At 37.9% G+C, this 27,932-nt stretch overlaps 1 protein-coding gene across 1 annotated transcript in view; it reads left to right on the top strand.

The window, feature by feature from the left end:
- Positions 1-27,932, top strand: part of brinp2 (bone morphogenetic protein/retinoic acid inducible neural-specific 2) — a 211,652-nt gene that overhangs the window by 96,703 nt on the left and 87,017 nt on the right. The window contains exons 4-5 of the mRNA XM_062993913.1: positions 12,651-12,832; positions 27,187-27,292. Coding sequence (XP_062849983.1) covers positions 12,651-12,832; positions 27,187-27,292 — 288 coding nt within the window. The remainder of the gene's footprint in view (positions 1-12,650; positions 12,833-27,186; positions 27,293-27,932) is intronic.

Raw genomic sequence — 27,932 nt, 5'->3', positions numbered from 1 at the left:
ACCCCGTACTGTTGCACATCTTAAGACGTGTCTGCAGGAAGAACGGGACAAAATAAATCTGACACACTGAATCACTTGGTCTCCTCGGTGCCAAAACGTCTTTCAAGTGTGGTAAAAAGGAATGTCAACATTACGAAGTGGTAAATGCTTTACTGTCCCAACTTTTTTTGGAATGTGTTGCAGGCCTGAAATGCAGGAATGGATGTTTATGAAGTATCAATAACTGTAGGTACCAAATAGGTGTACCTAATAAAGTGCTCACTGTGGGTAAATTGAATTTGGATGATCATTAATATGTAGTCCATTCTTTGATGTGTACACTGATTTGGCACGTGCCAGTCATGTGATAGCGGTTCCTTGCATCAAATGGAAAAAAATGATCTGCCAGACTTTGACGGCCTGTTTGTTGCTGCTACAAATGCTGTTTCAAGCTCGTCAGAAACCGCTGACGTGTTGCCATTTTTACCACAGCTGTCTCTGTAATGTACACAGAACGATGCGAAACGAACAAACCAACAAACAGGCTCAGCTCAGGATGATCTGATTGGTCCGAGCTGACAGGAAAGCTACGGTCATACAAATAACCACTCTCGACAATTATCGTGAGCACGCAAGCATTTGCTGCTGACCTTTGAGCCTGCATGAGCTACAACAGCAAAGACCACAGCAGGATTAATGTAGTTGTTATTGTCAGCCTGTAATGAGAATCTAAGCCTACAGTGAGTGCAGACTGACCAACTGGACAGTTAACGATTGGAAACACACTGATACATCTCAGTAAATCTCAATATGTGCTAGAACATGCAGATGGATGGGTCAGAACTTGGTGTAAATGGTATGAATCGGTTCAAGTTAGAGGTGGTTGAATGCCACAGTGAGCAAGAAGGGCCCAGGGGGCTAGGGTCCTTTTTGTGTGGAGTTTGCATGTTCTTTCAGTCCAAAGACATGCAGTCAGGTAAATTGGAGCCACCAGGAATTGTCCTGTGTGTGTATGTTTGTGTATGTGTTGTGATGGACTGGCGACCTGTTTGGGGTGTTTCCTGCCTCACAGAGTGTGTATGTGTGTGGGTGTGCATGGTTGTGTGTATGTGTGTTTCTGTGTGCATACGAGTATGTTCGTGTGTGCGCGTGTGTGAATGAGTTTCTGTGTGTGTGACTATGTTTGAGTGTGTGTGTTAGAGTGTGTGGATGTGTATGTGCAAGTGTGTGTTTGTGTGTGTGAGTTTATGTATGTGTATGTGTGAGTGTGTGTGTATGAGTGTGTTAGTGTATGTATGTATATAATCATGTGTGAGTTTGTACTTGTGTGAGTGCAAGTGTGTGTGACTGTGTGTGAGTTTGTGTGTGTGTATGTGCGAGTGTGTGTACGTTTATCTATTTGTGTGTATGTGCGATGTGTGTGTGACTTTATGTATGTGTGTTTGTGAGTGTGTGACTTTATGTATGAATGTATACAGGGCTCTAGACTAACTTTTTGAACTGGTTGCACTGGTGCGCCTAACTTTTTTTCTTAGGTGCACCAGCACAAAAGTTAGGTGCACCCAAAGTTTTACAGGTTCACTTTTTTTTTTTTTTTTTATCGCTGTCCATATAGGCAATATTGACTTGTAAATGATTAACTAACAATCTGGTCAACATAAAGTTCTTTATTTGAAGCACAATTCTACAAGAAAGGTAACTTACTGAAAAAGTGTTGGTGCTTAAAGTGCTTCACTGAGCTGAAATTTTTACTCAAGATAAATGAAATAAAAAGAAAATCTAAATTAAAAGTGCAAGTGTTTTAAGGGCTTCAAACTGCACATCTCATTTAATGATAAGAATATTACATATGGTTAATGCAGTAACGAGACGCATATTATTGACATAGGCTACATGACATGACATTATTACATTTTGAGTCAGTTTGCCGCTGATATTTTTAAAGTGCCTTAAAAAAAGATGAACTGTGTGATATGACGTGGTAAAAGTGACCCGGACAGAACGAACAACGTTTAACGTGAAATATAAACACCACACGTGAAGTAAATCCAGCTAAACACAGATACAGTGTATCACAAAAGTGAGTACACCCCTCACATTTCTGCAGATATTTAAGTATATCTTTTCATGGGACAACACTGACAAAATGACACTTTGACACAATGAAAAGTAGTCTGTGTGCAGCTTATATAACAGTGTAAATTTATTTTTCCCTCAAAATAACTCAATATACAGCCATTAATGTCTAAACCACCGGCAACAAAAGTGAGTACACCCCTTAGTGAAAGTTCCTGAAGTGTCAATATTTTGTGTGGCCACCATTATTTCCCAGAACTGCCTTAACTCTCCTGGGCATGGAGTTTACCAGAGCTTCACAGGTTGCCACTGGAATGCTTTTCCACTCCTCCATGACGACATCACGGAGCTGGCGGATATTCGATACTTTGCGCTCCTCCACCTTCCGCTTGAGGATGCCCCAAAGATGTTCTATTGGGTTTAGGTCTGGAGACATGCTTGGCCAGTCCATCACCTTTACCCTCAGCCTCTTCAATAAAGCAGTGGTCGTCTTAGAGGTGTGTTTGGGGTCATTATCATGCTGGAACACTGCCCTGCGACCCAGTTTCCAGAGGGAGGGGATCATGCTCTGCTTCAGTATTTCACAGTACATATTGGAGTTCATGTGTCCCTCAATGAAATGTAACTCCCCAACACCTGCTGCACTCATGCAGCCCCAGACCATGGCATTCCCACCACCATGCTTGACTGTAGGCATGACACACTTATCTTTGTACTCCTCACCTGATTGCCGCCACACATGCTTGAGACCATCTGAACCAAACAAATTAATCTTGGTCTCATCAGACCATAGGACATGGTTCCAGTAATCCATGTCCTTTGTTAACATGTCTTCAGCAAACTGTTTGCGGGCTTTCTTGTGTAGAGACTTCAGAGGAGGCTTCCTTCTGGGGTGACAGCCATGCAGACCAATTTGATGTAGTGTGCGGCATATGGTCTGAGCACTGACAGGCTGACCCCCCACCTTTTCAATCTCTGCAGCAATGCTGACAGCACTCCTGCGCCTATCTTTCAAAGACAGCAGTTGGATGTGACGCTGAGCACGTGCACTCAGCTTCTTTGGACGACCAACGCGAGGTCTGTTCTGAGTGGACCCTGCTCTTTTAAAATGCTGGATGATCTTGGCCACTGTGCTGCAGCTCAGTTTCAGGGTGTTGGCAATCTTCTTGTAGCCTTGGCCATCTTCATGTAGCGCAACAATTCGTCTTTTAAGATCCTCAGAGAGTTCTTTGCCATGAGGTGCCATGTTGGAACTTTCAGTGACCAGTATGAGAGAGTGTGAGAGCTGTACTACTAAATTGAACACACCTGCTCCCTATGCACACCTGAGACCTAGTAACACTAACGAGTCACATGACATTTTGAAGGGAAAATGACAAGCAGTGCTCAATTTGGACATTTAGGGGTGTAGTCTCTTAGGGGTGTACTCACTTTTGTTGCCGGTGGTTTAGACATTAATGGCTGTATATTGAGTTATTTTGAGGGAAGAATAAATGTACACTGTTATATAAGCTGCACACAGACTACTTTTCATTGTGTCAAAGTGTCATTTTGTCAGTGTTGTCCCATGAAAAGATATACTTAAATATCTGCAGAAATGTGAGGGGTGTACTCACTTCTGTGATACACTGTACATGTGGAGCTGTTAGACTGGATTTGATGGTTATTTCACACAGATGGATGTTTGTATCGTGGAACTTTAATGATGTTTTATCTATCGAGTCGAGCGCTGAGCAAATCGGTTATTTACATTTACGTTTTACATTTTCAGCATTTAGCAGACGCTTTTATCCAAAGCGACTTACACACAATGAGCGGAACATGATGAGCAATTGAGGGTTAAGGGTCTTGCTCAGGGACCCAACAGTGGCAACTTGGTGGTGGCGGGGCTTGAACCAGCAACCTTCTGTTTACTAGTCCAGTACCTTAACCACTGAGCTATCACTGGCCCCCAGTGATTGACGTCGAGAGTCGCGGTGAAAGAGAAGCGCAAAACTCTTCTCACGTCAATGAACTAAAGAAAACAACAACTGAGACAAAAACATCAATCAAATATCGGTGATTAGAAGTGATTAGAAGACGTGACGTCTTCTAATCACCGATATTTGATTGATGTTTTTACATAAAAACCAACATCTGTAACAGCAGCACAAATGCTCGCACATATTCTACACATTCCACCATGATATTACTACTCTTAACTTTCGCTGTGTAATGCCCACCATTGATGACGCTGGTCCCGCCCTTCACTATCTCTGATTGGTTTAGACATATAGATATGATTAGATATGGGCCTAATGTGTGTCTGTTGTTGCACCGGAGACTTTCAGAGTCACAGAGACTTCTTTTTTTTTTCCCTCGAACGGCTGGTCGCACCGGTGCGACCTCAGATTTTTTTCAGTCACACCATTGAGAAATTAGGTCACATGTGCGACCAAATTGGTCGCACTCTAGAGCCCTGGTATATATGTGTGTGTGGGAGTTTATGTATGTATGTATGTGTAAGTGTGTGTGTGTGTGTGTTTGTGAGTGTGTATGTGAGTTTATGTTATGTACAGTGTATCACAAAAGTGAGTACACCCCTCACATTTCTGCAAATATTTCATTATATCTTTTCATGGGACAACACTATAGACATGAAACTTGGATATAACTTAGAGTAGTCAGTGTACAACTTGTATAGCAGTGTAGATTTACTGTCTTCTGAAAATAACTCAACACACAGCCATTAATGTCTAAATAGCTGGCAACATGAGTGAGTACACCCCACAGTGAACATATCCAAATTGTGCCCAAATGTGTCGTTGTCCCTCCCTGGTGTCATGTGTCAAGGTCCCAGGTGTAAATGGGGAGCAGGGCTGTTAAATTTGGTGTTTTGGGTACAATTCTCTCATACTGGCCACTGGATATTCAACATGGCACCTCATGGCAAAGAACTCTCTGAGGATGTGAGAAATAGAATTGTTGCTCTCCACAAAGATGGCCTGGGCTATAAGAAGATTGCTAACACCCTGAAACTGAGCTACAGCATGGTGGCCAAGGTCATACAGCGGTTTTCCAGGACAGGTTCCACTCGGAACAGGCTTCGCCAGGGTCGACCAAAGAAGTTGAGTCCACGTGTTCGGCGTCATATCCAGAGGTTGGCTTTAAAAAATAGACACATGAGTGCTGCCAGCATTGCTGCAGAGGTTGAAGACGTGGGAGGTCAGCCTGTCAGTGCTCAGACCATACGCCGCACACTGCATCAACTTGGTCTGCATGGTCGTCATCCCAGAAGGAAGCTGACGCACAAGAAAGCCCGCAAACAGTTTGCTGAAGACAAGCAGTCCAAGAACATGGATTACTGGAATGCCCTGTGGTCTGACGAGACCAAGATAAACTTGTTTGGCTCAGATGGTGTCCAGCATGTGTGGCGGCGCCCTGGTGAGAAGTACCAAGACAACTGTATCTTGCCTACAGTCAAGCATGGTGGTGGTAGCATCATGGTCTTGGGCTGCATGAGTGTTGCTGGCACTGGGGAGCTGCAGTTCATTGAGGGAAACATGAATTCCAACATGTACTGTGACATTCTGAAACAGAGCATGATCCCCTCCCTTCGACCCCAAACACAACCTCCAAGATGACAACTGCCTTGCTGAGGATGCTGAAGGTAAAGGTGATGGACTAAACCCAATTGAGCACCTGTGGCGCATCCTCAAGTGGAAGGTGGAGGAGTTCAAGGTGTCTAACATCCACCAGCTCCGTGATGTCATCATGGAGGAGTGGAAGAGGATTCCAGTAGCAACCTGTTCAGCTCTGGTGAATTCCATGCCCAGGAGGGTTAAGGCAGTGCTGGATAATAATGGTGGTCACACAAAATATTGACACTTTGGGCACAATTTGGACATGTTCACTGTGGGGTGTACTCACTTATGTTGCCAGCCATTTAGACATTAATGGCTGTGTGTTGAGTTATTTTCAGAAGACAGTAAATCTACACTGCTATACAAGTTGTACACTGACTACTCTAAGTTATATCCAAGTTTTATTTCTATAGTGTTGTCCCATGAAAAGATATAATAAAATATTAGCAGAAATGTGAGGGGTGTACTCACTTTTGTGATACACTGTATGTATGTGTATGTATGAGTGTGTGAGTGTTTAACCTCCTCACCCCCGAGATTGGACGCTTTGAAAACAAACAATATCCTGTAACAACACTTGTTCATTTCAGCCTTTTAAATGACATTATACAAAAAAAAAAAGAAATTTTGCTTGGGGACTGTGAGTTATTTAGTGTCCAGTATACTGGACATTTGGAATTAAGAGCATGAAATGTGCAAGATTCTGAAAGAATTTACATATTATTATTACCATTATAACATGTGACATATCAAGTATTGTACATTTATGGCATAATGTCATACATGTTTATAATATTAAAAAGCATATACTAGTTTATACAGAAGTTAAAATTTACATTTTAATTATTTATATGAATATTTTAAATATTTAATTTAAAACTTTTAATTTTAAAAACTCAAACCTTAAAAATGAAAACTCAAACTTTTTAATTAAAACATTTATCTTTGTTCATTTCCCCTTTCCTTATAAACAAACTTTCCTTTTATAGATATATTTTAAAAACAAGGAACATTACTAAAACATAAAACAGAATATTCAGTTTGTGAATATTAATTTTAAATTTTAAATTATCCACATATCTATCTTTTAATATAAATATTTTGAAAATAAATGATATCTAAATTATTCAAATCAAATCCTTTTGCATTTCAGCTTTGAGTTTTTCTTTACTTTTTTTAACGGGACCTTGTGTGGAACTCATAAAAGCAGTTTCGTTCAACTTGAATGCAAAGAAATACATTACATTTTAAACATCTTATGCTTGATTTTTTGGTGCAGCCAGGGTTTCTGCACCTCTGAAAGCTGGTGCTATCACTACCCACCACTGGCAAGTGCTCTGCCCCACTGCATCTAACATCTTGGCTTAGAATCACTTGACTCCCTATCACTATCCTGTTGATATTCATCCCACTACTCTCAACACTGCAGTCTATTACTATCATCTAGTAATTTAAGCACCTCATCTACTGTCAGCCCTTAACATACACGAAAAAGATATGTACAGCACGAAAAATGCAAAAAGTAATACTGATGCACATCTTCTTATTCATAGTTAGCATGACAAACTAAACAACATTCAATACGTTAAATCCAAATGTCCAGCTGGCTGGACATAAAACATTTGCTCGAAATTTAAGTATGTGTAAATACATATTCATCGCTTATAGTGTTACCAATCATTACAAAAACCTTCTAAAAATACATCATTTCTAAAACACTTTGGTTATATGTGCACTTTAATAGATAAAAACGTATGTTTTGTTCGGTCACGGAGGCAACAAGCGTCTTTCTCAACAGCTGCCATCTTCGGGTCTTTTTTCAAGAAGCTTAAAAAAAATTCTCAATGTCTTTGACCAACCAGTAGAAAGACAGAGTTGTGTTGGAGTGTCTAAAAGTGAGCGTGACAAAGTAAAACTTCCTGTTGAGTTATAAAACCCAGAAAAAAAATGTCCAGTATACTGGACATTAGGAGTGAGGAGGATTTATGTATGTATGTGCGAGTGTGTGTGAGTTTGAATCAGACCCATCACATATCTGACCAAGACAAAGCGGTGATGTAAATATACCAATGAACTAATGAACAAACAAATAAACGAACACGAGTATATGTGGGTATGTGTGTGAGGATGTGTGAGTTTTTGTCTGAATGTGTGTGTATACGTGTGCGTTAGTGTATATGTGTGTGTGTGACTGAGTTTCTGTGAGCATACGAGAATATGTATGTGTGTGTATGTGTCAGCATGTGTGTGGGTTTGTGTGTATGTGTGTGTGTGTCAGTTTCTGTGTGTGTACGAGTGTGTGTGTGTATGTGTGTGTATGTGTGAGCTTTTGTGTGTGTGTGCAAGTGTGTGTGTGTGTGTGTGTGTGTGTGTATAAGCGTGTGTCAATGTATGTATGTATGTGTATGTGCAAGTGTGTGTGTGGGACTATGTATGTATATATGTGAGAGTGTGTGTGAGTTTACGTATATGTGTGTATGTGCAAGTGTGTGTATGCATGTGTGAGAGTGTGTGTGTTTATGTATGTGTGTATATGCAAGTGTGTGTGTTTATGTATGTATGTGTGAGAGTGTGTGTGTGTGTGTGTGTTTATATACGTATGTATGTGTGTGTGTTTATGTATGTATGTGTGTGTGAAAGAGTGTGTGTGTATTAGTGTGTGTTAGTGTATGTATGTGTTTGTGTTTGTATTAGTGTGTGTTAGTATATGGATGTGTATGTGTGTTTATGTATGTATGTGTATGTGTGAGTGTGTGAGTTTATGTATGTATGTGTGAGTGTGTGTGAGTGTATGTGAGTTAATATGTGTGTGTATGTGCAAGGGTGTGTGTGAGTTTATGTACAGTATGTGTATGTGCAAGTGTGTGTGAGTTTATGTATGTATGTGTGAGTGTGAGTTCATGTATGTATGTGCTACTGATTAACACCCTGTGACCCTGATCAGGACAAATCAGCTGAAGATGAACGAGCCTGGATGGAATAATTCAAGTCAGATATGAAATAAAGCACCGAGGTCGACACATCAAGGGTCCCATCACTTTTGATCGCTGTAGGATGGAATTTCAACAGAGGAACAGTAATAAACTCACTGGACTTGGCCCAGATTTTTATATTACCCCCTCCAGTATTCTCCTGGAAAGCTTTATACACCCTCTGCTACAGCTAGCTACTTGCCACGGTGAGGAAAATGAAACTCTCTGGTTTAAAGATCTGGATGCTAATTATGATGCTACTTATTGCTAGGTGCGTGCGAGAGACGAATGCTGTGGAGAGGTTCTAGTGAATGCTGGTAATTAACCAATCAAGCAAGGATGGAAGGGAAGACGAGGCCGCTAGCTGCATTCTAATGAGACTGGAACAAATAGTGACCGTGTTGTACTGTGGACGAGGAAGAGATTGGCAGGATTGGTACGGATTAGGCAAATTTGTTGTTTTTTTGGCCCATATTTGACTTTTCAGTACATTTAGGTGCATAGACTTTAAAAAGCCATTCCAAAAGCCATTCCAAAAATGGTATTGGGACTATCCCAGTAATTTATTGTTTTTTATATATATATATATATATATATATATATATATATATATATATATATATATATATATATATGTTATTTCTATTAGGGCTGGACGATATGGCTAAAATTTATATCACGATATAACTCCTAATTTCGGTCGATACGATATAATTCCGATATCGATATGAATAATACAAATGTCAGAAAAACTGCCAGGAACACCAACATATTTCAATCTTTTAGAAATAATAATAATAATAATAATAATAATAATAATAATAATAATACAAATAAATTTGCTTTCACCTTTTACTTGTATTCAGCATTTGTATACAGACAAAAACATGACATCATTCTCAAATAAACATAAGCTTTGACAATATATAATATAATATATTAACATATGTCTTAACCAGAGGTGGAAAGAGTACTAAAATATTGTACTCAAGTAAAAGTACTATTACTTTAATGAATTTTTACTTAAGTACGAGTAAAGTTACTAGTCTAAAAATCTACTCAAGTAAAAGGTAACTCATTTAAAATGTACTCAGAGTAAACGTTACTTAGTTACTTTATTAACAGTGGGGGGGGGGGGGGGGGTCTCTTCTGTGTAATGCAAACAGGACACGTGTGTATATATATATATCTCACAATAGTTGTTTTTAATTCAAATATAATAGAAGAAACATGTTGATACAACATTTAAAATATTTAGGGATGTGTAATGTGTCATTTTAGTCCCATAAAACTGTATAACCACTAGTGATGTGTCGTAGAATTATTTGAATCTATTGAACGGCCCTTTAAACTGAAATAAAGGAATCGATTCGCGCTTTATGTATATATACGGCTCTTTAAAAGGAACCGAGACAAAAGATCCGACTCCCCGTCGCAGAATTCACTGCAGCAGTTTCCCAGACGCGATTTCTTTAGCGTTTATTATTTTACTCAGTAACGGATCTTATTTAAAATGTAGCGAATTACAATTCTTAATACAAAACATACTTATGTAAAAGTAAAATTACAGGCTGTGAAATCTACTTTAAAAAGTATAAGTACACAAAAAACAACTTTTTAACTGTGGATGCTCGTTCACTCAGCTGACACAGCTGTTGAACTCATTTTGCCGCTAATATCCACCATGTTGTAGCGGAGTGTAATCAGAGCGGTAACGCTGAGCACTGGCGTCATGCCTGTGGCGTACGTCATCACGCACTGACGTATGCATATCGATCGAATTTGTTTAAAAATCATATCACCGTTATTGAAACATTTTCTATCGCGATATATATTGATATCGAATTATTGTCCAGCACTAATTTCTATAATTAATTAATTAATTCATTCATTTATTTATTTATTTCTTTTATTTATTTTCACAAAGCATGCCCTTCTTGACCTAACCCTCCTAATTTTATCTGGATTTGGACCGGTACCTGACAAGCGTGAATCCCAATGATTTAGCCAAATTTGTTGGTTTCCTGGCCCATATTTGACTTTTCAGTAAATTTTTGGTACATATTAGCTATAATCTTGTGGTAAGGACTTTTAAAAAGCCATTTCTTAATAGCGGTGTTGGGACATAGTCCTGGATCCCAGGCCACTATGTAGCTATTACTATTAGCTATTACAGGATTTTTTTTTCTTTTGGCTGCTCTGGTTTATATACCTAGTATGGTCCACATACCAGAGTTGGTACAGTTTTTCTTGTAATTTATTTATTTATATTTTATTTTTTATATATTTTTTAATAATTATTTAATTTTTATTATTTATTTATTTATTTATATTTTTTTATTATTTATTTATTTTTTTCGAATCATGCCCTTCCTGACGCAACCCTCCTAATTTTATCTGGATTTGGACCGGCACCCTGACAAGTGTATTTCTGTCTTTTCCAATGGTTTAACCAAATTTGTTGTTGTTCTGGCCCATATTTGACTTTTCAGTAGATTTACAGTACATGATAACTATTGGCTTGTGCTCAGAATTTTAAAAGTTCTTTTGGCTGCTCTGGTTTATTCAGACTTGGTACAGTTTTTATTCTTTATTTTTGTAATTTATTTATTTATATTTTATTTCTTTATTTATTTAAATTTTTATTTTATATTTATTTTATTATTTTTTCTTTTTCTTTTTACAAAGGATGCCTTTTTTGACTCAACCCTCCTAATTTTATCTGATTTTTTTTTTAGTAATTTATTTATTTATATACTTTTTTATATTTATTTATATTATTTATTTTATTTGTTTTATTTTTTAATTATTTATTTATTTATTTATTATTATTATTTTAATGTATTTATTTATTTATTTGGTTTAGCCAAATTTGTTGGCCTATATTTGACTTTTTAGTACATTATGGTACATATTTGCTTCAGGACTTCAAAAAGCCATTACTTAATAGCAGTATTGGGACATAGTCCTGGATCTAGGGTTAGATCTGTGGCCTCGTGGGTAACGAAAGGGCAGGGCAGGCTGCAAAGGCTACTGGGATGATAGCTACAAGATAAGTGCTAAACCCCACCAACCGATACTAAGCCAATGCAAGTAGTAAAGACAACCTACTTAAAAAATAGACTGGGCCGGGTCACATACCTCACAGATGCTGCACTGGACATATGAAAGTAACACATTCCCTGCTGCGTAACCTGCCAAACTCAGTGGGGCAACTCTATATTAATGCCCATTACTTTAAAATGGGATGTTCAGTAAGCTATTGGACAGGGGACTACATACTTTTGAACAGTATGGCCAAAAGTATCCAGATACCTTGACCTTGTTAGACACCCCATTCCAAATCAATGAGTATTAATATGGTTGCACTACCCTCCTTTGCAAGGCAGTGGCAGCCTTTACCCTTTGGAAGCACTTGTGGGGAATTTGCCTATGTTGAACTAGAAGGCCTTGCTCACAGTCAACATTTCAAATCACTCCAGTGGTTTTCGGCAGGGTAAAGGTCAAGGTTCTGTGTATATTTGCTCCACACCAGACCATGTTTTGTGTTCAGGGGTGCAGTCATACTGGAGGAAAGGGTAACGGTCTTTTACTTTCTGTCTCAACTGGCGCCCCATATTGGACGGCATATAATTTAGTGTACATAATTGATTCTACACATCTGATAGGAATAGGTGTCCCAATACTGTCCATAATATTGTCCATATAACAAAGGTGGAACCTGGAACAGAGTAAAAAGTAGAACTTTCTAGAGTTCCTGGAGAACTAGATTGAGAATCTTTGACTGGCAGAAGTAAATATGATTGACAGGAAGAGTTAGAGCTTCCTGCCGTCCCTTCTACTACATTTTAAACAGCTGTCCACATCCTGTCCATCTACACTATTCTATCCTGAGTAGAACGTCCCGTCACTTCACATTGTCTCCCAATGACCCACTTCTACACTTTCCCCCAGCGCTTGTCTCACACATTCTAATTCCGTGTACGAATTGTTTCCCAAGGTGAGGAGTCGCTTACCATATTCCTGGACAAACAGAAGCTCAGCAAGAAATCCGAGGTCACCGGCAACATCTCGACCGTGTCTCTGGAAATCCTGCACCAGCTGGCTGCGTCTTATTTCACAGACAGAGAGAGCACCCTCAGGAGACTCCACCACCTGCAGATAGCCACCTCAGCCATTAAGGTAAACACAGGATGCTTTCATCTCGTGTCTTTTGTGCTGTACTGTTATTGATCTGCCTCTGTGTTCATGGGGTTATTATTATTATTATTAGCTAGTCTTACTACACTGCTTGAAGGAATGAGATTGTTCTGCTTTGATGCACTGAGCTTGTAGAACTGTGTTATTGTAGGCAAGAGGGAAAATAGCATTCACAAAAAAGAGAATAAATACACTTTTATAAGAGAGCTGCATCCCAATTTAGTAAAAAATCCAAAACACACAAGTGACAAAAGCACTAAATTATATGCTGTTAGGTTTGTGATCTAGAACACAGCACACGTCTTACAGCCTGAGGATAAAATACTGGAGTTACTGGTGTCTAGTAGCTGTTACAGGATTTTTTTTTCTTTTGGCTGCTCCCGTTTATATATCTAGTATGGTCCACATACCAGAAGTTTATAATAATGATGATGATAATAATAATGATAAATAATAATAATAATAATAATAATTATTATTATTATTGTTTATTTTTTTATTTATTTATTTATTTTTATTTTTATTTTTTTTACAAGGGATGTCCTTCCTGACTCACCTTTTTTATAACTTATTAATTAATTTATATTTTATTTTGTTTTTGATAATATTTTTATTATTTTATTATTACATTTTTTATTTTATTTATTTATTTTAAATTTATAATAATGATGATGATGATAATAATAATAATAATAATAATAATAATAATAATTATTATTATTATTATTATTATTATTGTTTTTATTTATTTATTTATTTTTTACAAGCCCTTCCTGACTCACTTTTTTTGTAACTTATTAATTAATTAATTAATATTTTATTTTGTATTTGATAATATTTGTATTATTTTATTAATTTTTTATTTTATTTATTTATTTATTTATTTTTTAAGTTTATAATAATAATAATAATAGCAACAACAACAACAACAATAATAATAATGATAATAACTATTATTTATTTATTTATTTATTTATTTTTTACAATGGATGCCCTTCCTGACTCAACCCTGCTAATTTTATCCAGGATTTGGACCGGCACCCGACAAGTGCATTTCCCAGCGGCTCCCGTTTTTTGTGGACGCCTGACAGGCTGATATAAAACATACATTGTCACTCACTCACTTTCTCAACCGCTTATCCAATTAGGGTCGTGGGGTGGGGTGCTGGAGCCTATCCTAGCTTTTCAATGGGCACAAGGCACACAGTAACACCCTGGACGGGGCGCCAGTCCATCGCAGGGCAGACACACATACACACACCCATTCACCTATAGGGCAATTAAGTGACTGCATGTCTTTGGACTGTGGGAGGAAACTGGAGCCCCCGGAGGAAACCCACGCAGAGATGGGAAGAACATGCAAACTCTGCAACGAAAGACCCAGACCGCCCCGCCTGGGGATCGAACCAAGGACTTTCTTGCTGTGAGTGCTACCCACCGCACCACCATGCCACCCAACATACATTGTGTACTAAATTATTTATATTATTGATAAAATGCTATGTTTTATTATTATTATTATTATTATTATTGCACAGTGCAGGGAAATTGTGCATGTCAGAATCAGAATCAGAATATCTTTATTGTCAATATACCAGGTATAACGAAATTAAGGTGCAATACTCTCTAGTGTTATAAGCAATAAATTTAAAGAAACTAGAATTTACAAAATACAAAAATTTGCATTTACAGAATTTACAATAACAATAATGACAATTACACAATAACATTAACACACAAAAATAGACTTTCTGTCAGTAACAAGCTGGTGGAAAATTGCACATTACCCTTTGTAAACATTGTAAAATTGCCCAAAAATTGCACATTACCCTTGTAATTTCAATTGCACATTACCCTTTGTAATTTCAATTGCACATTACCCTTTGTAATTTAAATTGCACATTACCCTTTGTAAACATTGTCCGAAATTTGCACAGTTTGTAAACATTGTCCAAAAATTAACAGTCCCATTGTTAGTAAAATTGCACAGTCCCATGTGTTTAAAATCACTTTATATAGAAATATTTAAGGTTCGTACTGCGGTGGGGTAAAAGCTATTTTTGAGCGGTTTGTCCTTGTCCTGATAGTCCTATACTGTCTGCCTGACGGTAATAACTCAAACAGATGGTGGCCGGGGTGAGATTTGTCCATAACAATTTTGTTGGCTCTTTGAAGGCAACGAGACCTGTGTAGGTCCTCCAGGGTGGTGAGAGAGCACCCGATGATTTTCTCTGCAGACCTCACAATCCTCTGTAGTTCTTTTTTGTGTGCTGCAGTGCTACTGGAGAACCACACACAGAGGCCGTGAGTGAGGACAGTGAGGGTCAGGGATTTATTAAATGTTGGGCTGATGGCAGTTCCTCGTAGTTCACGTGTTGAATGCAGCAGATATGATCAGCATAAAGACCTGAGTGACTCTAATAAGGGCTGAAATATTATCAAACAACTGCAATGAAGTATCTCTGGAACAGAAAGTGGTGCCCACATGCAGCCAACAGTGGTCAGAGGAGGGATAAGCCACAGACTGCTGACAGATGCCACAAGACATGCTGGCTATGGCGTCTTGTATGGATTAACCAAAAGAGTCTGTGGCAGAAATTGCAGTTTATTTTAATATGTCATAAGACAGGGTGCATCAAACCTTTCCATGTGTGGTGTTGTGTACTTACAGGCCAGTCAGAGTGGAACTGGATGTAAGAGCAATGAACGAAGGTCAATTGATCTGACAAATCCTGTGTGTCATTATTTACCATGAAAGTGACGACAATCCACCTTGAAATGTCCAGAAATTCAAGGACCTGCTAAAGACCCAGCCGTCTGGCCAAAACAATCAGGCCCTCGTCACAGTACCTCAGGTCTTTATGCATGTTTAAATATATTGATCAGAACCTATTTTTGAAATATAATTTAAGGCTGGTGCCATGAGTGCAATACAAACCAGCCAATCATAAATGAAATCAAGCTGCATTAGGATGCATCAAGAATCAGTTCATAATTACATTGTGATTACATTGTAATTACAATGTAATTACACTGTGATTACATTGTGACATCCCAGATTGTAATCACATTGAACTGTGGGGTGTTTAGACACTTCCTTCCCGAACTTGTGCTCTTTTCTGATGATTTCTGTGTATAGTTATATAAATCACTTACAAAATTGTCATTATGTAGTAGTTTACAGAAAACTCTTTTCAGTCACATGACTGGGTCAGTTACTAGAGTCATTTTTTTGTTGAGAAGTGCTGACATTACCATGATCGATGGATTGCCCCTCAAATCAAACTGGAAGTGAGTGATAATACATAGATTATTGCACTGTACTGGTCAGATCAACATGGTTTAAACTGTAATTATTGTAAGGATTAGCTACTGCTGCCAAAAGCCAGACGTTTATTTATTATCTATTTATTTATTGATTTGCCGTCCCAATTTTTTTTTTTTTTTAATGTGGGCACCACACTAGAAATTAGTATAATGGGTTGCATACCAGACTTGGCACGTTTTTATGTTGGATGCCCTTCCTGACACAACCCTCCTACTTTTAGTTGGGTTTGGGTTTTTGGGAGTCAAAAAAGTATCCATCTATCTATCTATCCATCCATCTATTTATCTATCCATTCATCCATCCATCTAATCCATCTAGACATCCATCCATCCATCTATCCATCCATCCATCTATCCATCCATCCATCTAATTTATCTAGACATCCATCCATTCATCCATCCATATAATCTAGCTAGACATCCATCCATCCATCTAATCTATCTAGACATCCATCTGTTTATCCATCCCACCCATCCATTCATCCATCCATCCATCCATTGCAGAGCATCTTACCCTTTGACTCATTTACACCTAGGTGCAGTTCAAAACTTACAGACAGTGACCAATGGCAAGTCGAAACTCGGGTCTCCAGGACCATCCCACCCTACAGTTGGAGGCCTTTGCAGATGGCTTTTTCTGACTCTCTGTATGTAAGAGAAAGCTAATATGTTCCATGGCACTGCGTCTTCTCTGGAACACTTTCTTTATTGGTACTCATTGTGCAAATCAGACTGATAAATTGGTCACCGAAGCAGACATGGGACCTAACAGGTCCATCAATAATCCTATACAGGGCGATCAATTACACTCTTCTCCTCCAAACAAGAGTGCGACGCTACACCGAGTCGGTGCCTTTAGAGACTTGATACCACTTCTATGTAATCAGGCACTTGGCGTCGGATATAGCGAGCAGCGCCGAGGCTCGTATCGGTGTGATCGGGTTCAAGGACGAGCACTGAAATCGGTAGAGCTTGGCCAGGAGATTTTGTGGTCACGTTAAGAGTCTGTTGGTTTTACAAGAGTTCTACAAGCAGAGAAAAATCATTACAGTGGTAAAACGATGTTTCTGATTGTCGGGGCACCAGAATTTATAAAAGTATAATTCATCTTTTTGGCATGTAGTTCTGCTCCTGCGTTCTGGCCCGGATTCAATAATCTTAGGCTAATATTACAATTATCCATGAAGAACTCTGGCAATATATTCATTTGTCAAAATGACATATTATTACCAGTCACCTCTGTGTAGGACAGACATATTTGACGCTTTTTTCTCGAGTTCTGACCTGAAACATGGAGCCCACTGTGTCCACAAGGCGCAGAAATACCAAATGGGCATATTTTGCAATTCAAATGCTTTGAATCTTACTTCGAGTCTTACGATTATAAGTTCCCAAAGCAAGGATGGACAACCCGTCACCCTGTCTGTCTGGAGATGCCTCTGGATAGCTCGTTCCGCCGAGAAAAGTGGCACCGGCGTCTAAATAACGTCAGCTGTCAAGCCCAATGAAGTGCGGCGCGACTGCTCCTAAAATCCCGTCACACTCTGCAGACTCCTAAACATCGGAAACTGAAACCTGGGCGGCGTACTCGAAGCTAAACGTACTCTCGGCGCAGGCAGGTTTTGATAAACGAGCATCTCCCATATGCATTTCTCTGGTGGCTCGCGGCCCCAGCCGGCTCGATATGTAGCTCCTTGGGGAACGGACTCGATTCCTACCTGAACGTGCGTCTGCGTCTGATAGATCCTGTGAGATCCCAGTATTCTGGAAATGAAGTTACGGCTGTAATGTAGTTCTGTGCAAGGGCAGGTTTTCGGAATTAGATCATTAAAGCGACACTTGTGGAAACAGTTCTCCGTCAGCTTCTTCCAGATATGAACCAAACAGCCGTCTTTACAGTGGTCTTGCCCCATTAGAAGCGTTTTTGGTTTCTTGGTGCTTGGTTGCGCACTCATCTTCACAAACAGTATAGATTACAAAAGGAAAAATGCAAAAATGGTGCAAACTGGCTACTGATGAATGAAGACTTTCTAGATTAGCTGCGATTTAGGTGGGCTGAGTTGTAGCTAGGGTGACAAATCGCAAATTAAAGAAACAGTGGCCACATTTCATGTCGATCATGTTGGATAATGACGTTGAATGAGGTGCGATCTACCAGCGTGCACTGTACGATCAACTGGTAGATCGCGAACAACGTATTGGGCATCCCCTGATTTAAACTGATAAGTCTGTTACCCTGCCACTGGAAACAGGCGATCACAGGGTACTAATATGAACCATTTCCATGTGCGACACGCATGACGTCTTGTAGACCCACATCGTTAACTATGTTAAGGCGTCTACAATCCATTGCGATCTATTTATCAACAGCGTTTATAATGTTCCCACGATGTGTACAGTCCAAGGGCTTTTCCACGCTTCATAGACATGAGATCCAGGGGTTAGAAACTCGGTGCTATCAGCTGGTCAGGCGTCTAGCCAATGCGGTAAAACACACGCGGTTCACCAGAGCTGAGATCTCGAATAAGTCGTATCGAATCTTGGCTACATGAACAATGATTGGTTGTTCAGATAAGGGGCGGGACTAAGCAGGATGGGGACTCTCTCTCAGACTAGTGCGATTACGACCTTTGCTGGCTGGTTGGTGGCGCCTGCACGGAGATGGGGAAGGAGTGCGGTAGAGGGTGTGGCTCTCCGTACACAGCGCTGTACTGCATTGCACTCGTCAAGTGTAGGTGATAAGATGTTCGATTGCTGTGCACATGTCGGAGGGGGCGTGGAGCAGCCTCGTCCTCCCCAATCAGGAGCGCAGGGACCAGCATTAGTGAGAGGATGATTGACGGGTAGAAATTGAAAGTGGGAGAAAAAGGGAAAAAAAATAATAAATAAATAAAAAAAAATAAAAAATAAAGACAGGATTGTATTGAGGCACATATCTGGGGAAGGGTACAGAAAATTCTCTGCAGCATTGAAGGTCCCAATGAGCAAAGTGGCCTCCATCATCCGTAAATGGAAGAAGTTTGGAACCACCAAAAATCTGCCTAGACCTGGTCACCCGGCCAAACTGAGCGATCGGGGAAGACGGGCCTTGGCCAGGGAGGTGAGCAGGAATCTGAGGGTCACTCTGACCGAGCTTCAGCGTATCCTTGTAGAGATGGGAAAAGATCAACCATCCAGGCAGCACTCCACAAATTAAGCCTTTGTGGTAGAGTGGCCAGACAGAAGCCACTCCTTAGTAAAAGGCACATGACAGCCCGCTTGGAGTTTGCCAAAAGGCACCTAGAGGACTCTCAATTCATGAGAAACTATGAGATTCTCTGGTCTGATGAAACCAAAATTGAACTTTTTGGCCTGAATACCAAGCGTCACGTCTGGAGGAAACCAGGCACCGCAAGCATGGAGGTGGGAGCATTATGATGTGGGGATGTTTTTTAGCAAGTTAAAAAAGAAAGGAAATTTTTCGAAGAACCCTTGTATGTATCATAAAACTGTCAAGGATACAGATAAATCCAATCTAACAAAAGCATGATTCCAAAAACATAGTACACGATAGTAAACTATTAAACTATTGATTGCAATCGCTACACCCCTTAACCAGGGTCAACGCCAGTGTAAACAGATGTGTCTTCAGCATTGACTTAAAAACACCAAGCGATTGGGCAGACCTAATCTGGGAAGGCAAGTTGTTAATAATTATTGATAATTGTTGATAACATTTGAGCACCTACTGCAAAAGGTTTGAGCCTAGACTTTGATGTTTCCAAAAGCATTAGAGTACCAGACCTTTCAGAGGAATCAGAACTTGCAAGTCTCCCAGGTATGATGGTGCCATCCCATTTAAGGCCTTAAAAACCAGCAACAATGCCTTAAAATCAATCCTAAATTTCACTGGAAACCAATGAAATTAAGATAGGACCAGTGATGGCATAGTTACCTTTAAAAAGTAACTTAGTTACTTTATTGATTACTTGATTTTAAAAGTAACTTAGTTACTTTATTGATTACTTGATTTTAAAAGTAACTAAGTTAGATTACAATTTACTTTATTAGTTACATTCAGCAGCTGCCGTAATGCAACTGGAGCTGCGTAGGCGATTGAAGCGGAATAAGAAACAAGAAAGACGCGGAAAACTAAGTCCTCTGTTCACAAGTGTAAGTAAGATAAATAAAATAAAATTTTTAGAGACAAATAAATAACAAAAAGACGATAAATATCCAAAATTTTGGCGAGTGGGTCTGTAACTATGGTGATATTACGTCATCACGTCCCCACGTGTAGTACGTAGCGGTGTTGTGTGCATACTGCATACTTCTGTACTGAAAGTATGTACTTCTTTACCGGCCGAGTAGTGCATACTTCCTTCAATCTAATGCATACTCTGTAAGTATGCGATTCTGGACGCAGCTCGTGACTTAATTGTCGCATAGGCCAGACGTTACTCTCCAAGACGCAAAAATAGTAACGCACAGTAACTTGGATAAGTAACGTTAATCTGATTACTGGATTGGAAATAGTAACGCGTTAGATTACTTGTTACTGAAAAAAGTAACAGACATCAGTGGATAGGACTGCTGCATTTTGCACCATTTGCAACCGACGAAGGGACAATTGGTCTACACCCACATACAAAGAGTTACAATAATCTAAACGAGAGGAAATAAACGCATGTATGGGCAGAACAGCCTAGCCATTGGGAGATTCACTTGTGAGTTGATAGTGGTTCATAAATGACTTAATTGCATTACGCTTCCTTTCTATTGATATTGATCTTCACCCTGACTGAGGAGAGTCGAGACTGACACGCCCCCTCCGACGTGTGCAGTAGCCGACTGCATCTTTTCACCTACACAAGGCGAGTTCATGTGCGGATCTGCTTTGTGTACGGAGATTCACACCCTGATCACAGTATCCCCTGTCTCTGTGCAGGCGCCATCAATTAGCCAGCAGAGGTCGTGATTGCATCTGTTATGAGGTCCCTTTCGGCACCCTCCTTAAACAACAGCCACTTTACCACTGCGCCACCTAAGCGCCCATATTTTGCTTTTTATTTTTGTCAGAGCTCCGATTTGCACCTGTTGTTCTTCGTTGCTGGTGTTTTCGGTTCATGTTTTACAAATTCTACTTTTAAGAGTTTTGTTTCTGACTTACCTACAAATTAGCAGTCAGTCATGCATGTTCAAGTGCTTCTTCATCAGATCAGATCTTCCTCTCCGCACCTCTGGTACATGTTTCTTATTAACCCAGACTAACCTGCGCAGCTGTTTTTGCAACTGTGATTCAGTCAGTTAAAATCCAAGCTTTTTTATGTTGTGTTTCTGTTATTTTGTCCACCACCTGTTCATCAAACTATACACTGATAAGCAAGGGTCGAATATGCTGTCAAAACAGCTCTGACCTGCCAAGACATCTGAAGGAGTCTTGTGGTATCTGGGTACTTGGTCTGCACCAACCACACAGCCTCATGGACAGGGTTTGATGCTTGTCACCAGGATTAAAACCATCTGGAATTTGAGCCACGATTTCTGTAGCCAAATTGTTTTATGCTGAGTGGAATTTACTTTACTTTTGGCTTTATCAATAATCTATCTATCTATCTATCTATCTATCTATCTATCTATCTATCTATCTATCTATCTATCTATCTATCTATCTATCTATCTATCTTGTCTTTCTGTCTGTCTGTATGTCTATCTGTCTATCTATCCATTTATCTACCTGTGTTTATCTGTCTGTCTGTCTGTCTGTCTGTCTGTCTGTCTGTCTGTCTACCTACCTACCTACCTACCTACCTACCTACCTACCTACCTACCTACCTACCTACCTATCTATCTATCTATCTATCTATCTATCTATCTATCTATCTATCTATCTATCTATCTATCTATCTATCTCAGACTCAGACACAGCTTTATTGTCATTCAACCACGTACATGATAGAACGAAATACAGTTTCCCAGTTTACATCTATCTTGTCTTTCTGTCCGTCTGTATGTCTATCTGTCTGTCTGTCTGTCTGTTTATCTATCCATTTATCTACCTGTGTTTATCTACCTGTGTTTATCTACCTGTCTGTCTGTCTGTCTGTCTGTCTGTCTGTCCATTCCCCACCCCCGTCTATCTATCTATCTATCTATCTATCTATCTATCTATCTATCTATCTATCTATCTATCTATCTATCTATCTATCTATCTATCTATCTATCTATCTTGTCTTTCTGTCCGTCTGTATGTCTGTCTGTCTATCTATCCATTTATCTACCTGTGTTAATCTACCTGTGTTTATCTACCTGTCTGTCTGCCTGCCTGTCTATCTATCTATCTATCTATCTATCTATCTATCTATCTATCTATCTATCTATCTATCTATCTATCTATCTATCTATCTATCTATCTATCTTGTCTGTCTTGTCTATCTGTTTATTTGTTTGTCTGTCTTTCTGTCTATCTATCTTTCTTATTTGGCTTCATTTTCTCAATATATTGTACATCGCTTTATTAAAATTTTGATAAAATGTCCTAGCACCATGTTCTGAGAAGCAGACCCCGTCACTACATTTTCATATGTGCCCCCCTTCAGTCTGATTTGTGATATTTTGATTTCTCTTCTTTTTTTTTTGGTTTACCTTTTTTTTTGTTGGTCTTGAATCACGAAAGTAACTACCATCAGGCCAACATTTAATAAATCCTCGACCATTGCTTATGAGCAGTGTAAATCTTAACACGTACTATTAAACTATTACCAGTATAACATAGTCTTTTGAATTTCACTTTCAGTGTATTTAAACATTGCACTCTTTTTATCTGCTCATTAATTCTGCAAACAGAAACATTAATTAACAGTCAAATGTCTCCACTTTCAGCTCTGCGGTTTGGTTTATTCATAAGCTGCTCTGTAATTTCAACATAATTTACTGTACTGACTGAATTAAGAGTAAAAGAAAAAATTATAGTGCACACGTTAAGTTAAAGGTCATGTCATGGAAAAAAAAAAGGCTGAGCTTTCTTCTCTTCAGGTGGTGGAAACTGACCTGTGCAGGCTGACCTTTTATAGGGTTACTTAATTTCTTTGTTTTAATTTAAATGTCATAAATAAGCATTTAAAAGCTTTTTTAAAGACAGAACATTTCAGGATAGTTTTTTCACAATTAAAAAAATTTATTCTTTTCTGTTGAAGAAGTAAGCGTAATACTTTACATGTTTTGTAGCTATAATAATAATAATTATTATAATAATTAATTAATAATGATAATAATAATAATGTTAATAATAAAGTACTACTGCTACTAAAAATAATATTATAGATCTAAGAATAATTGTAATATTAATAATAATAATAACAATAATGATAACAATAATTTTAATATTAATAATAACAATGATAATAATAATAATAACAATATTAATACTACTACTACTAAAAATAGTAATTAATTAATTTTAATATTATTAATAATAATAACAATAACAATACTGCTACTACTACTACTACTAATAATAATACTAAAAATAGTAATTTATTCATTTTAATATTATTAATAATAATAACAATATCAATACTATTACTACTGCCAATAACTTTAATAATAATAATAATAATAATAATAATAATGATGATAATAATTAATAATAATAATAACAATAGTAATGATAATAATAATAATAATATTGATAATAAAAATATCAATGATAATAATAAGAATAATTGTAATATTAATAATAATAATAATAATATTTTAACAATAATTTTAATATTAATAATAACAACGATAATAATAATAATAATAATAACAATACTAATAATAGTAATTTATTAATTTTAATATTAAAAATAATAATAATAATAACTTGAATATTATTATTATTAATAATAATAATAACAATACTAATAATAGTAATTTATTAATTTTAATATTAATAATAATAATAACAATAATAACAATACTACTACTAATAATAACTTTAATATACTAATATATGCTAATATATTATATATTATATATACTAATACTACTACTACTAATAATAATAATGATAATAATTATTAATAATAAGAATAATAAGAATAAGAATAACTTTATTAACAATATTAATAATAATAATGATAATAATAAAAATATCAATGATAATAATAAGAATAATTGTAATATTAAAAATAATAATAATAACAATAATGATAACAATAATTTTAATATTAATAATAACAATGATAATAATTTCTAAAAATAGTAATTTATTCATTTTAATATCATTAATAATAATAATAGTAATAATAACTTGAATATTAATAATAATAATAATAATAATAATAAAATAATAATAACAATACTAATCATTTTAATTTAATAATTTTCATATTATTAATAATAATAACAATAATAACAATACTACTACTACTACTACTAATAATAATAATAATAATTTATATATAAATTATTGGCTTTCTACAATAATAATAATAATAATAAAAACAACCACAACAAAACCACACTAATAATAATAATAATAATAATAATTAATAATGATAATAATGTAGGGCAGATGGAACTGAATGTCAGTGACAACCTGGCAGTAATGGGACTTGAATCAGTGACCTTTTGTTTACTAGTCTTGTACCTTAACCACTAGGCTACAACTGCCTCTATACTGTAAGTCACTTTGGGTACAGAATCTGGTTATAGAATTTGATGAAGACCAGCTATTTTTACTGTATATGGTAGGGATGTCAATCACGCTATTTCATGCACTATGGAAGCCCCAAAGGGTCAAAACACACTCACTTCGCATAGAAACGTCCATCAAACCACTGTCAAAATACAAGCACTTTAAAAACTGGCTTTCCTTCATAACAAAAGAGCCTTTTTATTTTATTTTGGTATTCAGGTTTTACTGTAATGCTTTTAAGTAACTTTTTTTCTTATATTCAAGTTAAGCTGCTACACAGATTTCTGTTCATTTTTAGTGTATCACTGCATTAAACAGATTTTTTTTCTTCGAATGTAAAGTTTAAAGTAAAACTAATTATCTCACTCATTTTGATTGATTTTGTAAAAATACAAAACATTAAGCAATAGCTTGGATGCAGCATTTTTCCCTACAGCACTGCAGAGCTATTTAGTTGTTAAACATGTACATTGGATTAATTTGAATAACTGTAATGTACTTGAAGTGTGCACTGTGTGAACAGTATTATCCAGTTCTTATCTAGACAATATCTAGAAAATACAAGTATCGGTTTGAGACTCGGTATTGGATCGGGATCAAAATTAATAATCGGGATCGGTATCGGGGGCAAAAAAACGTGATCGGGACATCCCTAGTATATGGCCAAAAATATTTGAACTTCTGGCCATGAGCTTACTGGAAGTCTCATTTTAAAAACAAATGGTATTAAAATAGACTGACCATTAAAATGAATTTGTGCCCATTCAGTATGGCCTCAACTGATGTTCCGGTTCATTCCAAAACTGTTCAGTGGGGCTAAGATCAGAGCTCTGTGCAGGCCCCAGGAGTTTCATTTAACCAAGTTTTACTTCATGTTCTTATAGAGCTTGCTTTATGGGTGTCCCAATACTTTCGTCCATAAAGTATTACTTTGCTCCATTTTTCTCTGCTTGCAGCTGGAATTTCCAGGTCTGATAGCCACGGATTCTAAAATTACTCGTAGGATCACGTGTAAAATTTATGCGGTGCAGCGTTTTGTGAAGACACCCTGCCTACATCCTTCATTTCAGCCTAACGTTAGGTGCTGCCTTCTTTTGTCAGCTGGGAGCAGACCCCGTCTGTCAAAGGCAATAAAGCGAAAGACATCTGGACACGGATTTGATGATAAAAGGTGTTATCTTTTTTATTTCGGTAAAGGGATTAGTGTACTTAGAGAGGTGGAGAGGGTGTTATTTTAGGACAGACAAATCTTTCCCCTGTTTGATGTAGCTGAGCACTGAGCCCAGACAGTCACGCCATACACGGTTTGCTTGCTGCGTCCTTCATTCATTATTAATATACACCGATCAGGCATAACATTATGACAAAGTGCTCCACTTACCATATAGAAGCACTTTGTAGTTCTACAATTACTGACTGTAGTCCATCTGTTTATCTGCATGCTTTTTAGCCCGCTTTCACCCTGTTCTTTAATGGTCAGGACCCCCACAGGACCACCACAGAGCATGTATTATTTAGGTGGTGGATCAGTCTCAGCACTGCAGTGACACTGACATGGTGGTGGTGTGTTAGTGTGTGTTGTGCTGGTATGAGTGGATCAGACACAGCAGCGCTGCTGGAGTTTTAAAATACCATGTCCACTCACTGTCCACTCTATTAGACGCTCCTACCTAGTTGATCCACCTTGTAGATGTAAAGTCAGAGACGATCGCTCATCTATTGCTGCTGTTTGAGTTGATCATCTTCTAGACCTTCGTCAATGGTCACAGGATGCTGCTCACAGGGCGCTGTTGGTTGGATATTTTTGGTTGGTGGACTATTCTCAGTCCAGCAGTGGCAGTGAGGTGTCTGATCCACTCATACCAGCACAACACACACTAACACACCACCACCATGTCAGTGTCACTGCAGTGCTGAGAATGATCCACCACCTAAATAATACCTGCTCTGTGGTGGTCCTGTGGGGGTCCTGACCATTGAAGAACAGCATGAAAGAGGGCTAACAAAGCATGTAGAGAAACAGATGAAATACAGTCAGTAATTGTAGAACTACAAAGGGCTTCTTCTATATGGTAAGTGGAGCTGATAAAATGAAACAAGAAACAAGAATGTGGTCACAATGTTATTCCTGATCGGTGTATAAGTTGTCGTTTTGCTAATTCATTGGAACGGCTGCTCGACCGCTGCTCGTCCAGTCTGAGTCCAGGACTGAATTGAACTCATGCTGACTGGTTCGTTCAAGACAAAAGGTCTTCGTCTCTACGGCACTGTACTAACACTAAAAGGCAACAAACAGGTGCACAGTTTCATCGGTAGTAAGGCATTAAAATATCCCCTTGTTTCCTAGGTAACAGAGACCAGAACAGGGCCTTTGGGATGCAGTAACTACGACAGCCTGGATTCCGTAAGCTCAGTGCTGGTACACAGCCCGGAGAACAAAATCCATCTGAAAGGTATTTCAATGTTCTGCTTAACTGTTTACCTGTCTGCTCATGTCCCAACCTCTTATTTAATGTAATATAAAGAATTAAAAGGACAGAAAAATAAGGACGTTAGGCTGTTGTTTGTGTTTTTAACAGTGTAAACAACACAGTCAGTTTAAAACATTTATTACATTTGAAATCAATATTATTTCCCATGGCAGCCTGTATTTACTTCACATGCATTTTTATGTTCCAACTGAATGTGTAACGAGGCGAGGTGAAGCCCTGCAAAAATGCTTGATCAAGGTAGAACAATGCTGTGGCTAAAAAGACACTAACCAGAAAGGGGCAATTGCAAATTAATCAAGTGACCAGAATAACAGAAATGAAGTAATAAATCAAAAACACAAAAAACATCCACAGCCTGAACCAGAGAAAGTGGATAGAACTGGGATAGTGCAGAACGAAGAACTAGATGTCCCAATATGACAGGCTGCTCCTGCTGTCTGCGACAACCCAGTTCTCGGGAAAAATAAATAAATAAATAAAGATAGGGAGCCCTTAGAACAGATTGGACAAATGCACGAGTGCCAATCCAACCCTACCAACTGGTGCAGCCTCTGGATTTACGGAATATCACAAAGAGCAGTTTGCTCTGTTGAGAGGCTTA

This window comes from Trichomycterus rosablanca, chromosome 4 (assembly GCF_030014385.1).
Source record: "Trichomycterus rosablanca isolate fTriRos1 chromosome 4, fTriRos1.hap1, whole genome shotgun sequence".
NCBI lineage: Eukaryota > Metazoa > Chordata > Actinopteri > Siluriformes > Trichomycteridae > Trichomycterus > Trichomycterus rosablanca.
This window is presented reverse-complemented; position numbering and strand designations above follow the sequence as displayed.